The sequence below is a fragment of the Bos javanicus genome, chromosome 4 (genome assembly GCF_032452875.1).
Source record: "Bos javanicus breed banteng chromosome 4, ARS-OSU_banteng_1.0, whole genome shotgun sequence".
Classification (NCBI taxonomy): domain Eukaryota; kingdom Metazoa; phylum Chordata; class Mammalia; order Artiodactyla; family Bovidae; genus Bos; species Bos javanicus.
In genome coordinates, this window is record NC_083871.1 from 103,654,977 (window position 1) to 103,671,887 (window position 16,911).

Below are 16,911 nucleotides of genomic sequence, written 5' to 3' on the forward strand. Positions count from 1 at the left end.
ACAGATGTAGCAGAGTACAGAAAACTGAGTCTCAAAAAAGGGACTGTGGTCTCTCAGACAGCAAGGAGACCAAGCCAGTCAATCTTAGAGGAAATCAACCCTGAATATTCATCGGAAGGACTGATGCTGAAGCTCCAATACTTTGGTCACCTTATGTGAAGAGCCGACTCACTGGGAAAGACTCTGATGCAGGAAGGATTGAGGGAAAAAGGAGAAGGGGGCAACAGAGGATGAGATGGTTGGATGGCATCACTGACTCAATGGGCATGAGCTTGAGCCAACTCCAGGAGATAGTGAAGGACAAGGAAGCCTGGAGTGCTGCAGTCCTTGGGGTCATGAAAAGTCGGACACAACTTAGCAACTGAACAATAATAATATACCCAGGGGTAGGGGGAACAACCAGAATAAAATGAAGAGGGGGAGGCGGTTTATATTAAAGAAACCATTTCAGTCATTATTGGTGCCGAGTGACCTGTCAAATTCCCAGCAGAGTGGGACTTGTGTCTCCAGGGAGCAAAGTCAGAACCGCATGCACGGACACAGGACATATGGAATTGAGAGTGACCGCTCGCCTACCTCTCAGTGTCTCTCCTGACATCAGGTATTCCTGTCCTGAAGCTTTGTCTAGATGAAGAGGAAGTGATCCACAGTGAATGCCAAGAGGCCTTCAGCACAGGGAGTCCGGACACTTGCCAAAACCTGCAATGTCCTCAGCAGACTCCCCGACCCTAAAACCATCCATGTTTGAAGGAGCCTCCCAGAGTAGGGACTTTAAGAGAAGACCCCAGTAAAAGGAGAAGCGGCAAGACGAACCCAGGACCTCAGAAGGCAGGGCTATTTCTTGTGCTGTCAGTTGTGAGAATTTGGAAGATTTATTGGGGATGAGCATCTTTGGGAAACACAAAAGTCTAATACAGACAGTCTCAATCAGGCACCCCGGGACTGTGAGTGTAAAAAGAGCACATCTGGTCATTCCCAGGTGGCGCTAGTGGTAAAGAATCCGCGTGTGAATGCAGGAGACACAAAAGATGCGGGTTCGATTCCTGGGTCTGGAAAATCCCCTGGAGGATGGCATGGCAACCCACTCTTGCCTAGAGAATCCCATGGACAGAGAAGCCTGGCTTGCTGCAGTCCGTAGGATCGCAAAGAATCGGATACAACTGAGTGACTGAGCATTCTCTGCACTCTCTGGCTGTTTTAGGGGGTAGGGATGCTAACAATTAATAAAGCACACTTGACATAACTGGGTTGGATCAATTCTATTACAAATCCCAGGGTGATGAGATCAAAGTCATGATGAGGAGATGCCTGAGGCTGGGGCCAGCAAGAGAGAATGCTGATTAACTGTTGATGGAGACAAAGCTGGAGAGTGAAGGCCAATCAGGAACCTGGGAGCAGGAGACTGGGGAGCACACTGAGGGTGAGAGAAGCCTCCTACCCGGAGGCAACAGCCACTCCCCCCAACCTCCCTGCCCCAGTAAAAGGAGAGCTACCTCCCTGGGAAGGGGCGGGTCCTAGCAGAGACCCCAAATTCAACTGTGCATCGGTGCCCAGTGGCCCTCCCATCCTACCCAGTGAAGCATGAGATGCCCAGGAATTTGTATTCTTCGTAAGATTCCAGGAGAGCAGGAGCCAGCCTGGCCCTGGTGGACACAGCTGACCTGCATCATGGAATCAGGGTCTGTGCTCAGGCCAAACTTAGTTAGTCCTCCAAAACCTGGGGGTGGGGGTGGAGGGAGGGGTTCAGGGGACCCATTGTAGGGTGAAGGACGGAAAGCTGCAGATGTTGGCAACTTCAGGACAACTTCAGTCTCCATCGCTCAGCCATAGGGCTGCTGTACTGGTATTCAGTTCCTCCCTGCCTTGTGGATCACCAGCTGTGCAAGCTTCCTGGGCCCAGCTGGGGATGGCACCTCTCTGCTCCTGTGTCAATGCTCTGGGTACTTTGTAGTAATTATACTTGAGGGAGAAACTCTTAAGTGCAAGGGACCCATAGCTTGAGCCTGTAAGTTAGAGAGCTTCAGATGAAATGGATGTGACAGGGCCAGGCCACCATCATCACAGGGACAGGGGTGGGGGGCTGGGTCAGAGCTTGTCAAGTCACCAGAGTAGGGGACCCCAGAATGAGGGAAGAGGGTCTTGAAAGGGACCAAGAGACTAGGAATTTCCTCCTGCGGAGAGAAATGAAGTGACCTCGGAGTGGAGAAGGCAAGTGCTGAGGGTCAAGTTCTTGGGGCATATTTTGGAGCTGGAAGGATGTACAGAGCTCTCTACCTAAGCCTTGTTATTCAGTCCCTAAGTCATGTCCGACTCTTTGTGATCCCATGGACTGCCGCATGCCAGGCTTCCCTGTCCTTCACCATCTCCTGGAGTTTGCTCAAACTCATGCCATTGAGTCAGAGATGCCATCCAACCATCTCATTCTCTGTTGTCCCCTTCTTCTCTTGCCCTCCATCTTTCCTAGCTGCTCTCAAAGATCCACTGCTCGGGAACAGGCCTGGGTTCACGGGTGGCCCCTGGTGGCCCTGTCTGCACAAGGCCGGTAGCAGAGTGCTTTAGATGCCACATGAACCCTGGAGGGCCTCCTGCATGGCCGTAGTGAGTTAACCTCTCTGTGCGTCTATATTCCTATGTGGAAAACTGGGAAAGTAATGGAAACTACATTAGGGTTGCTGTGAGGACTACCTGAGTTAAAGGACGTAGAATGCTTAGTATCTGGCACGTGTTCAGCTCTTAACAGTGTTAGCTATGGTTGATGTCTTTATTATTGAGCCCTGTTCCTTGGCTAAGGCTGATGCTCAAACAACAGATGTCTGCCCCAACTTGGGACCATCAAGTCCTGTCTCCTGGGGCAGGGAAACTGGGAGCCTGGGGGTCACTGGGTCAGGGTGATGCAGTGCCCAGAAAGCAGGCGTTGGGCCTCCAGTGGCTCAGATCAAGGAGTTCTGTCCCATCCGGGACTTGGTGGTTGACCCTAGTCCTGCATTTTCCTTATAACAGTGCAGAGTTCGTTCTGTTGCCGTCCAGAAGAACCTTAACTACCCCAAGAGATCTGAGGAGGCTACGTGAGACATTCTCAGGGATCCTTTCTGAACTGAGACCCACAGAGGGTATGAGCACTGAGAGAAAATGGACCAAAACAAGAATGAAAGAAAATGGACTGTTGGCTGCACGGCCTTTTGTCTTGACCTGAGAGGGCTCAGGGAAGCCCGGGACCCCCGCAAAGGTCCATAATGGGGCCAAATGGGCCCCAGGAGGCCGAGGAAGGCTGCTCTCCTGATTCTTCTGAGCTGAGCTAGGAGGGTTGTGCCGCTAATGGTGGGTGTCAGTGTTGAGAGACACCACAGGCTGGTGGGCTGACAGGGACCAGAATGAAGCTCCTTCCTGCCTCCTGCTGTCACTAGGAAGGCAGGTCCTCACAGGGGAACATACATCTCTCTTTACATCAGGAAATCACACCACGGGCTTCCCCAGAGACAGCAGCATGAGGTGCTGTAGAACCAGCAGCCTTTCTGAGAATTCTGAGAGTAACTTCCTTTTTTTTTTTTTTTTGGTCCAAAGTATCCCTGAGAGATTCTCATCCCTTCAGCTCTAACAATCTCTGTGGAAATGTAGTGGGGTGAGTCCTCAAAACCACCATGGGCGGCCCACAGCGTGACAGCTGATGGTGGAAATGGGCAGTGGAATGTGAAAGAGGTGACCGGTGGGCTCCACAAAGCCGCCTCTGTCCACCTCGCTGTTGTTCTGGGTCCTAACAGAAAACTGCTGTGTTAGGCGGGGCAAAGCTGGCCTTCGGTTTCCTCACCTGTTTCAACTAGGGATCGGACCACCTCACCTTAAAGTTTCAGTAACTCCCAATTTTGCCAGCACCAAGACCGACAAAGCTCTGAGCTGGAAGATGCCTAACCTTCGATGATATGGTCACTCTCTCATGCATCCTCCTCTGTGTTTAAACGGCCAAGGGAATTTCAGCATCAGTTACTTGTGCACCCCCACCCCTGCCTTTATGAATTGCCAGAGGACCTGGGTAAGGTCTGTTCTGAGCCAATTCTTACAGACACTGTCCTGAATTGTACAGGGGCCATTACTGCTACGGAGTTCCTCTGAGAGGTCCTGGAACACGGGCATCCTCAATTTACAACGCTCATCTCATTCTGTAGATCGACAATCTCCGATTGGAAAACCCTAGGGTCAGACACTTATGAAATAAAGACTTTCAGATTTTAGAAGGGAATTTGATACATATTCAACATTTTAGGTTACCCCCAAAGGAGCCTTGGGCACCAACCACATAATAAAAAGAAGTGAATATTTCTGTTATAAAATACGGGACATTTCACTAACTGGCACAGATATGACTATGACACAAACAGGAATATGACAAAGGGACTTGCAAACAGCCTCTGGTTAGTTCAGGTCTGGGTTTACCAGCCGAGTTTGCTATGAACTTAAAATCTGGTTTTCAGAGCTTTTTGGATTTTGGATTACAGATGAAAAACAGTATGTCATTCTCTTTTTGCTGGTCTTAAGGTTTTCAACAACATAGTCTTGACACCTTCACTGTTAATTAAGCAGAAGAGCACACACCAAGATGTGTGCATTTAAGGCTGTAATCTTTATAAATGGGCTACATGCAGGTGACCTGAGGACTTAAGGGTGTGAGGCAAGGAGAGGTTTGAGGGGTCAATGCCCAGATTCTTAACTTTCAGATGTATCTTTTCCTAAATGGGTGCACTGGCCCTAGGACCCACTGGTTCCCTTACCCGCCTTCTCTCTCGCATTCACCCCTCTTACAAAAGAAAGGCTCCCTTCTCACTCTCCTGAATGTTTGCACTGCCACCAGGTGTGAGAAACCTAAGAAGTGCCCAAATGGAATAATTCCAGAACATATGGTTCCTGAGAATGGTCCCTTGAGAGCAAAGAAAGCCACCCTCAGTAGGAAACATTGAGGGCTGACCAGGCTTGTTCCCACTCAGGCGACAAACTCTTTGCAAACTCCCCACCCATCCATCCATCCATCCATCCACCCATCTGTCCACCCATCCGTGAGATGGTTTAGAAATGAGGCGGCCGTCATCACAGGGAGGACTTTTTGTGACAGATATGAGGTCATCTCTGGCCGCCTTGGCTGACAACAAGGAACCTTCTCAAACAGGATCCTTGGTAAAGATCTATTAACCACACACTCCCCCGACCCAGGGCTTATTAAATGCTCCTGTAACAAGATTGCGAGCCACAGGAAGCAGAAAACCAGCCTCGAGAGAGATGCTCCTGGCAGCTCCGCCCCGAATTACCTGGCCCCAAGCTGTCACACTCCACCAGCACCTCGCTGGCCTGGGTTTTCAGGGGGGGCACGATGATGGTCCGGGGGTTCCCCGTGCAGTGTGGCTCCAGGCTCCCCTTGGTGTCGAAGGTGGTGGTGGTGTGCCCGGCGCGGTGCTGCACGGAGTAGGGGCTGGTGTTGCTGGAGGAGTCGGAGTAGGGAGAGTCGTGGACCGTGACACAGCTGATGACGTTTTTTCTCTGCTTGGAGACAGTGCTGGAAATGCAAAGAGAGAAACAAGGACCATGAGAAGCTGTGTGGTGAGACACCTGACCGGCCGGGCAGAGCTGCACTTGCTGCAGGCAGGGGCAGGCAGAGCAGGAGAGAGGGTAGGAATGTGACTTCTGCTCTTGAGAACCCTGATGGGGAAACCCAGGTGTCACCAGTCTCACCGGCGGGGTTGGGGGCGGGGGTGGGGATGATGCGAGGACAAGAGAAGAGGCTGGAATGGGGCCCACAGAAGCTTCTGGAAATGGGGTGAACCTTCCGGGCAGGCCTGGGCTCTCCCCCATTCATCAGGGCTCAGCAGACCTGCCGGGGAAGCACTGGCAGCCCACAGCTGTGTGGCAGCTGTCCACTAAAAAAACAGGCACAACTCTCTTGAAATTGAGAGTTATCTTTTGTTTGGTGGGAATTCCTAGTCCTTTGGACCACTTGGCGATCAAACCATTCAATCCTAAAGGAAATCAACCCTGAATATTTACTGGAAGGACTGATGCTGAAGCTGAAGCTCCAATCCTTTGACCACCTGATATGAAGAGCCAACTCACTGGTAAAGACCCTGATGCTGGGAAAGATTGAGGGCAAGAAGAGAAGGGGATGGTAGAGATGAGATGGTTGGCTGGCATCACTGACTCAATGGACATGAGTTTGAGCAAACTCTGGGAGATAGTGAGGGACAGGGAAGCCTGGCGTGCTGCAGTCCATGGGGTTGCAAAGAGTCAGACACAAATGAGCGACTAGACAACATCCACCTAGGACTTGGGAGTCCGAGAGACAGCATCTCAAGTGATCCTGAGATAACTGTTCCGAGGAGGTAGCGGGAGGAATCAGGTTATATAGAAGTTTGTAGCAAGGGGCAAGTAGTCTGAACATCAAAAGTGTTAATTAAGGAAAAATAGCTAGGTTGTGACATCCCTGTTTACTATGGCAGAAAATACTCCATTTGACATTACATTTGGAGGCCTGAAATCGCGGATGGCTGTGACATTCTTGTTTACTGATAAGGCAGGAGATATTCCAATTCACACAAGTGCCCTCTGAGCCACCAGGGAGGGACAGAAAAGCACACGGAGCACCCAGCCAGACCCCAGCAACGCGAGGCTGTGGTGTGGAAGAAAAACACCCCTGGGAAGGAAGAGCATAAGCTTTATTAGGCTTGGGGCCTGGGAGACCCCGCCAATTTAGGCAAGGGAGGATAAGACATCCAAGAGGGGCTGGGATGCAGTGAGAGGGATGGGAGAGCGAGGTGCTGACCCTGCTAATCCCGCACACAGCTGAGGAATTGGAGCTGGACCCCATAGCATCAGCCACCTCTCGGCTCTGAGGACGGGAGGGGCGATGGCTTTGCCGTGCAGGCCACCTAAGACCCCCAGGTCCCCATCTCAGGGAAGTCCCAACCTTCCTACAGCTTCTCCACTGCCGGGCCGAGGGTGGGGTGGCGGTAAAAGATGCCTGTGAAGGCGCTGCTCTGAACCCTTGGTCTTCGTTCTAGAACCGAGACTTCATACACTGATGGGGAGGAACACACTTTGCCTGGCTCTTGGCCAGCACATTTCTTTTTTCCTGAGATATTTATGTTTGTCACTTTGGGAACCAATTCTGTCTGCCTCGCAGCTCAGTGAGAGGCTGGTGGGATGACAGATACGGAATTGCTTGCTTATTGTGAAAGGTGTAAAAATGGATCACATCTATTTTTGTATATTGATCATCTATTTTTAAGAAATATCGATTGCCTAAGTAAGATGGTCAGTGTCCAACCACTTGGCTAAGAAGCCGGTATTTATAGAGCGCCTAATGGAGCCACAATACTGCCACCTCCCAACCCAGGTGTCTTGCCCAAGGTCACACAGCCAGTGACAGCCAGATTCCAAGATTGATCTCTGCCCCACCTGAGGGCAGTGGAGAAATGAGAAACTGGAGCCCCAGGTCTGCTGGTCTACAAAAGGCTGAGGGGCTGGGAGTGAGTCCACAGGAGGCCTGATGCCTTGCTCCCCGAAGCCTGCACTGCTGACATCTGGGCTGGATAATTCCTCCTGGGGCTGTACCTTCTGTCCCCCCGGATCAGGGTGGAAGGGTCCCTCTCTGCATCTGTGGGTAAGGACACAGGCCCGGAAGACAGATGTCTAACTTCAGCAAGTGCCGGTGGCCTTGGTGACTGTTCAACCTCCAAGAGAGTCAATCTGCTTACCAGTAAGGTGTAGATAATAATAGTACCTACATCACAGGCTTGTTCTGAGAATCAAATGAGAAAATACACAAAGTATTTTGAATGGTACACAACACAGAGTTAAGTATTCTATGAAAACTAGCTTCCATTATTAGTGTTACCTCATTTAACATGTGGAAACAGGTTTGCAGGCAAAAAATATCTCTAGGCAAAGTGAGTTCTATGAAGGTAACAGACTTGCTGGAAAAGTTTCCAGTCTAGGAATAAACCAGAAGACTGATAGGAAAGAAGTTAAAACTCATCAGTTAGAATCCTTGGCAATCTATGCTAGGTGGTACAGGGAATTTCAGTATAAAGAAATATAATATGTGTCTCCGCCCTAGGAGCTGATTAAAATCTCAGTGAAGGATTGTATAAAAACATGACAAGTTACACATTAGAAGTTTTAAAATAATCAGTTAAAGAGAAAGGATGTCATAAAGGCTTCCATGATGAACTGTCAAGTGAGCTGTGCAGATGATAATTAAGAACTCAGAAGAAGGCAAGGAATGAATTGATTGCATACACTTATAGTTCTTCATTCTAACTGATAAAATGGATATATCTTAATTAAGAAAAACTACGTGCATGTGCGCTCAGTCGCTCAGTCACGTCCGACTCTGCAACTCCAATGGACTGTAACCTACCAGGCTCCTCTGTCCATGGGATTATCCTGTCAAGAATATTGGAGTGCGTTGCCATTTCCTCCTCCAGGGGATAAAGAACTACACTTTCTACTTGTAACAGCTGAAATGCAAAAGGCCCACATGCTTGTTGCTCAAACACAGTTTGAGGTAAACAGTTACTGTATGACCCAGTGATTCTGGTCTAGGTAAGTACAAAACGGAATTGAAAGCCAAAACAGACACTTGTATGCTAATGTTCACTGCTGTAGTATTCACCATAGCCAAAAGGTGGAAATAACCTCAGTGCCCATCGGCTGATCAACAGAATAGTATTCAGCCATAAAAACGAATAAAGTTCTGATACATGCTACAATATGGATGAATCTTGGAAATGTTATGCTAAGTGAAATAAGCCGGACACAAAAGGACAGATATTGTGTGATTCCACTTATACGAGATTCCTAGAATAGGCAAATTAATAGAGACAGAATGTAAATTAGAGGTTGGGTACCAGGGGCTGGGGGGTGGGGAGAGGAGTTTGGGGAGTTGCTGCTTAATGGTACAAAGTTTCTGTTTGAGGGGATGGAAAAGTTTTGGAAATAGTGGTGACGGCTGCACACATGAACGTATTCAGTGTCACTGAACTGTACACTTAACAATGGTTCAAGTGGCACACTTTATTACGTATGTACAGAGAGATGGGAATACCAGACCAGCTGACCCGCCTCTTGAGAAACCTGTATGCAGGTCAGGAAGGAACAGTTAGAACTGGACATGGAAAAACAGACTGTTTCCAAATAGGAAAAGGAGTACGTCAAGGCTGTATACTGTCACTCGGCTTATTTAACTTATGTAGAGTACATCATGAGAAACAATGGGCTGGATGAAGCACAAGCTGGAATCAAGATTGCTGGGAGAAATATCAATAACCTCAGATATGCAGATGACACCACCCTTATGGCAGAAAGTGAAGAGGAACTAAAGAGCCTCTTGATGAAGGTGAAAGAGGAGAGTGAAAAAGTTGGCTTAAGGCTCAACATTCAGAAAACTAAGATCGTGGGATCTGGTCCTATCACTTCATGGCAAATAGATGGGGAAACAGTGGCAGACTTTATTTTCTGGGGCTCCAAAATCACTGCAGATGGTGATTGCAGCCATGAAATGAAAAGACATTTACTCCTTGGAAGGAAAGTTATGACCAACCTAGATAGCATATTAAAAAGCAGGGACATACTTTGTCAACAAAGGTCCGTCTAGTCAAGGCTATGGTTATTCCAATAGTCATGTATGGACATGAGAGTTGGACTATAAAGAAAGCTGAGCGCCAAAGAATTGATGCTTTTGAACTGTGGTGTTGGAGAGTCCTTGGACTGCAAGGAGATCCAACCAGTCCATCCTAAAGGAGATCAGTCCTGGGTGTTCATTGGAAGGACTGATGTTGAAGCTGAAATGCCAATCCTTTGGGCACCTGATGCGAAGAGCTGACTCATTTGAAAAGACTCCGATGCTGGGGAAGATTGAGGGCAGGAGGAGAAGGGGACAACAGAGGATGAGATGGTTGGATGGCATCACCGACTCAATGGACGTGACGTGAGTTTGGGTAAACTCTGGGAGTTGGTGATGGACAGGGAGGCCTGGCGTGCTGCAGTTCATGGGGTTGCAAAGAGTCGGCCACAACTGAGACACTGAACTGAATCTGAGTGCCACAACTGAAAAAAAAAATAATGTAATAGGCCCCGAACCACTTAATTGTATACTTTAAATGGGTGAACTCTACGGTACTCAAATTATATCTCAAGTTTTAAAGTCCATATGCTTATTCAGGGACAAGAAAGCAAATGGGACTCACAGGGTAGGTGGGGATGAATGACTCAGATGTGGCAGAACTACAAAGTGGGGCACCGGGGAAAGATCCCCAAGCCTGCACAGCAGGGACAAGAAATCTGAGAGCAACAAGAGTTCTGGAAAGCTGTGGAAATGGGATGGACCACTGGGGCTTTCCTGATGGCTCAGCAGTAAAGAATCCGCCTGCAACGCAGGAGAAACAGGAGACTTGGGTTCGACCCCTGGGTTGGAAAGATCCCCTGGAGGAGGCAATGGCAACCCACTCCAGTATTCTTGCCTGGAAAATCCATGGACAGAAGAGCCTGATGGGCTACAGTCCAGGGGGAGGCAAAGAGTTGGACACGACTGAGTGACTAACCCACAACACACTGGGAGGAAGGAGAGCTGCCTTACAAAAAAAAAGGAACTGGTGAGAGAAGCTACAGCTGCTCTCTGTGGGGGGGTGGGGCGGGCCTGGGAGCAGTCTCTAGAGTAATAAGATGTTATTACAGGAAACGCCCCCAGCTCTAACCCCCGACTCCTGGCACCATCACAAAATGCTCCCAGGACCAGGGTCAGCGCTGGGAGACTGAGAGCGTGCGGCTTGCCTGCCCCGCCCTTCACTCTCAGCCTCGGTCACAGCCAGTTCCGCCTGATTAAATGACACACACACAGTGACTCATCTGGTCACCTCACTAAACGCAGAAACGTTCTGCTGCAGGTGCGCAGACTGTGGGTGGTGGACCCCACGTGAAGGACAGAGGCTGGCTGTTGCCAAATGTGTCCTCAGAGCTGGCGCTCTGGGCCTGGCGCGGCTGTCCATGTCATTGGTGTGACCTTGGGCAGTGGCCTGGATATACTGGGGTGACCCTGGATGTCCCTCCAGCTCTAACCTGCTATGAAACTGTTAGGGAGAGTGGCATTAAAGGAGCCAGTTGTGGTCCCCTGAATATTTATTATTAAAGACATTTAAAAGAGGATTTGCTTTACTAATTTGGAGAGAAAATAAATCCTTTTAGTAAGTGTATTTTTCACGGAGACCCAGACCAAGGCAATCCCTGCTGACTACCATCCTCCTTAGGTTCTGAGTAGTTTATTAAATAGGGCTTCTGCGGTGGCTCGGACGGCAAAGAATCTGCCTCCAATGCAGGAGACATGGGTTTGATCCCTGGTCAGGAAGATCCACTGGAGAAGGAAATGGCCACCCATTCCAGTATTCTTGCCTGGAAAATCCCATGGACAGATGAGCCTGGAAGGCTACACAGTTCATGGAGTCACAAAGAGTCAGACACGACTGAGGGACTAACACACAAATAGAAAACGGGCAAATTAAACACACACACACCCCACCCCACTAATTCTGGCCAAGCTGTAACCGAACTCAAGGTGGACATACTTGGAATTCTTTACTCAAGTTTAGAAATTGCAGAGAAGCTTCAGCTCAATACGAGTTAAGAATTTTCTGACAACTGGAATTATCTGAACAGACAGTGGGCCAATTTGTGAACCAGTGAGCTTCCTGTCACAAGAGGATGGCTTTCTGGCAAGAGTCTTATAAAGCCGACAGCTGATCTAGATGACCCCTCAGAACTAACAAGTGGTGAGTCTTTCCACCAAAGGGGTAGAGGAATTCTGTGTGTCATTTTCTTGATATCTATCAGGAGTGTGGGATAAAACCTCTGAGCTCTTCAGGGATTCCTCCCTTTTTTTGGAGCTGGAAGTCCCCATGCCTGACGAACAGACAGGTACAACACAGTCTGATGCTGTTATACCTACGTTTTTGGGTTTACATGTGACAGGTTTGGAAGAGGTGAATTAATTTGATAGCTCTGTTTCTAATATCTTCTATTGTTAGAATCTCTGTGCTCTACTTGATGTACTATGCAGATTAAAGAACAAAAGGGAAGCTGTTAAATGAGTCAATTTAAAAATGAGCACGCATTTGACACGATGACTACGGATTCTTTTAGCTCCTACATGTCGATTCTGCTGGGATTCATCCCACGACACTGTCTAATTATTATTGATAGCTTATCAATCCCATTACAAACTGGTTAATGGAAGTGAGACAGACAGTGACAAGAGCAGAATGAGAAATCCTTGCTTAAATGGCCTCGACAGAACATCACTTCTGAATAAAGAACAAAGCTGCCAGAGTTCACGACTGCACTGTGTTGTCATGGCAGTAGACAATTTTCATCATTTTCAAGTGATGAAAAGAAACAAGGAGCTAAGAAGCAAAGAAATCAGCCCCAGTGGAGAACACATGGCTGGAGAATCAGACACATTCTGCAACCCCTTCTCTGTAGGACCCTACCTGGAACATGCTCTTCTGATTTCCATTTGCCGGTCAATTCCATCCTGCAAGACCAGAGTCAAAACTCATCTCCACCAATGAACTTTCCATGCCATAATCAACACTATATGTGAAATGACATTGATTACTGAATATAGATAATGTTTACTGAATGCACAACTACTATTCAAAATCCTTTACATGTTTTATCCCCTTGAATCCTCACAGCCAGACTATGAGGTGGAGAAAATTATAACTTCCATTTTGAGAACAGGAAAATGTTGGGTGCTTTAGGTCACTTGGATGTTCAAGGTCACATAGCTGGTTGGGGACAGAGCTGGGCTGGAACCAAGCGTGAGCATTCTTCTTCTGCTCCTTTTTCTTTTTGTGACTGAGTGTGGTCTTAGTTTATTTAAAACTTTATATTTTATTGTGGTAAGAATATGCAACATGAGATCTACTTTCTTAAAATTTTAAGTATACAATACGGTATCAGTGACGCTATATAGCAGACCTCTGAAGCTTATTCATTGTAACTGAGATTTATGCCTGTTGATTAGTGACTGCCCATGTCCCCCTACTCACAGCCCCTGACAACCGAGATTTAATTCTTTGATTCTGTGAATTAGACTATTTTACATAGCTCATGTATGAGGTCGCATACTGCACATTTTCCTTCTTTTTAAGGCTGAACAGCATCCCACTGTCTGCACAGGTCACATTTTTTTTATCCATTCATCTGATGGACACTTAGGTTGCTTCTACATCTTGGCTACTGTGACTGATGCTGCAGTCAACATGGGAGTGTAGGTATCTCTTTGAGGTTCTAATTTTAATTCTTTTGGATAAACACTCAGAAGTGGGCCTGCTAGATCACATGGCAGTTCTATTTTTCACTTTTTGGTTGTGCCCCACAGAACGTGGGATCTTACTTCTCTGACCGGGGATCGAGCCTGCACCTCCTGCATTGGAAGCATGGAGTCTTAACCACTGGACTACTGAGAAGTCCCTATTTTTAATTTTTGTGAGGAACCTCCATACTGTTTTCCATAATAGCTGCACCAACTTATATTCCCACCAGCAGTGTCCAAGAGTTCCAATGTCTCCACTTCCTCCATCAACAATGATCAGCTTTTGTCTTTTTGGTAACAGCCATCCTGCCATGTGTAAGGTGATACCACACCATGGTTTTGCTTCGCATTTCCCTGATTATGAGTGAGGCTGAGCACTCTTCATATGGCTGCTGGTACATCTTCTTTTAAGTAAACTCTGTCCAAATCCTTAGCCCACTTTTAAATTTGGTTTCTGTTTTTTGTTTTTTTTTTTTTCTGTTGGGTTGTCCGGAGCCTGCACTCCCTCTTCATCACCAGCTACACAGCTCCTCCTACCCATGAGCACTGAGAATGTAAGGCAACTCAGAGTCCTCCTTCAGGTTCCACCAGGGGCCGAGTCGGCGACAGTGGCATGGGACGTGGGATTGTTCACACGGACAGTTGCCCCAGCTGATGGAGATGACAGCTGCTGGCCCGGCCACCTGCATGGGGGTGTGAACTGTTCACTGTGCTGTTCCCACTCCCTTTCTACCCAACCAGAAAGAAATGGCCAACAGCCTTTAACTAGCCTGTCACGTGAGTGGAGGGGCTGGGGTCCAATGCCACCAGGCCAGCATGCTCCTTCCAATGTATCACATGGCCTTCGATTTAAAGAAAGCTGAGCACTGAAGAATTGATGCTTTTGAACTGTGGTGTTGGAGAGGATTCTTGAGAGTCCCTTGGACAGCAAGGAGATCCAACCAGTCAATCCTAAAGGAAATCAGTCCTGAATATTCACTGGAAGGATTGATGCTGAAGCTGAAACTCCAATAGTTTGGCCACCTGATGTGAAGAACTGCCTCACTGGAAAAGAACCTGATGCTGGGAAAGATTGAAGGCAGGAGGAGAAGGGGATGACAGAGGATGAGATGGTTGGATGGCATCACTGACTTGATGGACATAAGTTTGAGTAAGCCCTGGGAGCTGGTGATGGACAGGGAAGCCTGGTGTGCAGTCCATGGGGTCGCAAAGAGTCGGACATGACTGAGTGACTGAAATGACTGAGGACCAAAAAAAAAAAAAACCTCTACATTTTAAATTTGGTGCATACATTCCATTTGAGTTACATTATCCATATATATATATATATATATATATATATATATATATATATATATATTTCTCAATATGGACTGTACCTTGCCAGGCTCCTCTGTCTATGGGATTCTCCAGGTAAGAATACTCGAGTGGGTTGCCATTTCCTTCTCCAGGGGATCGATCTTTCTGACCCAGGGATCAAAACCCACATCTCTTATGTCTCCTGCACCAACAGGTGGGTTCTTTACCATTAGCGCCACCTGGGAAGCCCCAAGATACGCATATACACGTCACCATTATGATCACTTTAAACCTGACTACCTTCTGGAGAAATCTGAAACGGGGTCTGGAAGGAGCCAGGGGTGGCCCTGGTCCCCAGGCATCACGCACAGTAGCCGGTGTTCACTCTGCCCCCGCCTTCCACATGCCTGCAGGCCTCTCCTGATCACGCTGGGTCCGTCCCCCGGGCATGGCTCTGCCCCGTGCTTTCCAAGCCGCTCCGGCCCTCCTCCCTCTGCCCTGTGGAAGGCAGGCAGGACAGCAGGTCGTCGCTACACGTCAGCAACGGCTTTGTAACACGGGGAAGTGTAGGACTGGCAGCTGGGGACAGCCGGGTGCAGTATCTTCTCTTCAAGATGCAGTCTTTTCATAAAGTGCAGCCCTTAACCACTGGGGTGTTCTGAATGAAGCCCAGGAAAGAGGAAGCCATGGGGTACTCTCCTCAAAACTCACCTCTCCCGGGAAGAGTCAGGTGATGGAAACTGGTTCACTGGATTTAACTTAACACCGCAAAATAACAAGCCCTCCAAATGACACTGCGTGCTGGGTTCCTTTGCTTCTTTCCTCAAGCCTGGCTCTGATGCCACCAGCACAGCACGAAGTTGGCCTGAGTGGGTGTGTGCGCTTTCCCCCGTTAACTGGATGTTAATTCTTCAGGCCGTCTTTTGGGCAGCAGCACATCAGCTTCCTGACTGTGACTTTTCTATAGTAATTTATCTGGATTTTCAATTTAGTGTCAAAAAGAACATTGGGGGGGTGGTGTCACACTTTTGGGGGATAAACAGTTTCAGAATGACCCCTAAAATCCTTAGGGATAATGATGAATCAATCTCCTAGGGAAGTTCACATTTTGGTCAGATTAGCTGTAACACTCAGCATCACTTGCAAAGTGATGCAGGATACAGTGGTGCCCTGATGACCTTGGTAAATGAACCCCGTCTACCAGAAATAGATAATTGAATGAGCAGATAAATGAATGAATAATGGAGACCAGGCAAAATGATTTCTAATGGATCAGCTGAAATGAGCCACTCTGGTCACACACTCTGGAAGCCTGTATGATGTAGCCCCATGGCCCCTAAAAGACAGCTTCAGCACAAGACAAGGTTGGCAGAAAGGTCTGAATAATAAGACGGGCACCCATAAACTTTCTCCAAGGAAATTTCAAGGGAGAAAACATGGCTTATTCAGCACATGCAGAGAGTCAGCTGTTCCTCTCATCAAAATCATTTATGTGTATTTAAAGTAATTCTGGTTCTACTACCTAATCCTGGGGAATCCAAAAAATATATCTGTTTTCTATCTTTACACAAACAACTCTAGCCATGACCACAGAGCCCCCTCATCCAACATGGAAAAAGAGGAGGCTACTGGGTCTTGCCTGGCCTCCTCGCTTTTTCAAACCTTCTCAAAGAAATGAGAACAGGTGAATTCTGCCTGGCCTGCTGCTAGAGCAGCTGCACTCAACCAATGCCTGGCCTGAGTCAGGGCTCAGTGAACATGCCCTGGACTCCCCACTGCCCTGGCCTGGTGCCCTGCACACAGCAGGTGAGACCATGGGTGTGGGCATGGTTATGGTCAGAGGAGGCTGAGGACATAATTTATAATGTGTTGAATTAATGACTAAGGAGAAATAAATTATTTTTGCCAGTAATTAAGATTACCATTTTCTCACTGTCACAAAACCTGAATCCCAATTCTGCTACTTGGAACCTTTGCCACTCTGAGTCACTTATTTTTCTCAGACCTCAGTTTCTTCATCTATTAAATGGGACTACAACTACCAGCCTTGTGTCATCTCATCAAATGATGCAGAGACAGTGCAGGTGAAAACTCCTGGGGGATGTCTGTTATAACACCCTTCCTGTCTGGTTCACTCACCCCCAGCCTGCCCCTCACACTCTGGAGTCCTTCTTATAAGCAGGAGCTGTCGAGTGTCCATCTGCTCTGGCAGCTAACAGTCCCACATGTTGGGGGTCGGGAACAATAATTTTGCCTTGGCATTC

The 16,911-nt window shown here is 47.9% G+C and overlaps 1 protein-coding gene across 6 annotated transcripts in view; it reads right to left on the minus strand.

Annotated features, from left to right (window-relative positions):
- HIPK2 (homeodomain interacting protein kinase 2) overlaps positions 1 to 16,911 on the minus strand; it is a 203,899-nt gene that overhangs the window by 13,657 nt on the left and 173,331 nt on the right. For all 6 annotated transcript variants that reach the window (XM_061414873.1, XM_061414872.1, XM_061414875.1 and 3 more), the window contains one exon: positions 5,295 to 5,539. In XM_061414873.1, the coding sequence (XP_061270857.1) occupies positions 5,295 to 5,539 (245 nt within the window). The remainder of the gene's footprint in view (positions 1 to 5,294; positions 5,540 to 16,911) is intronic.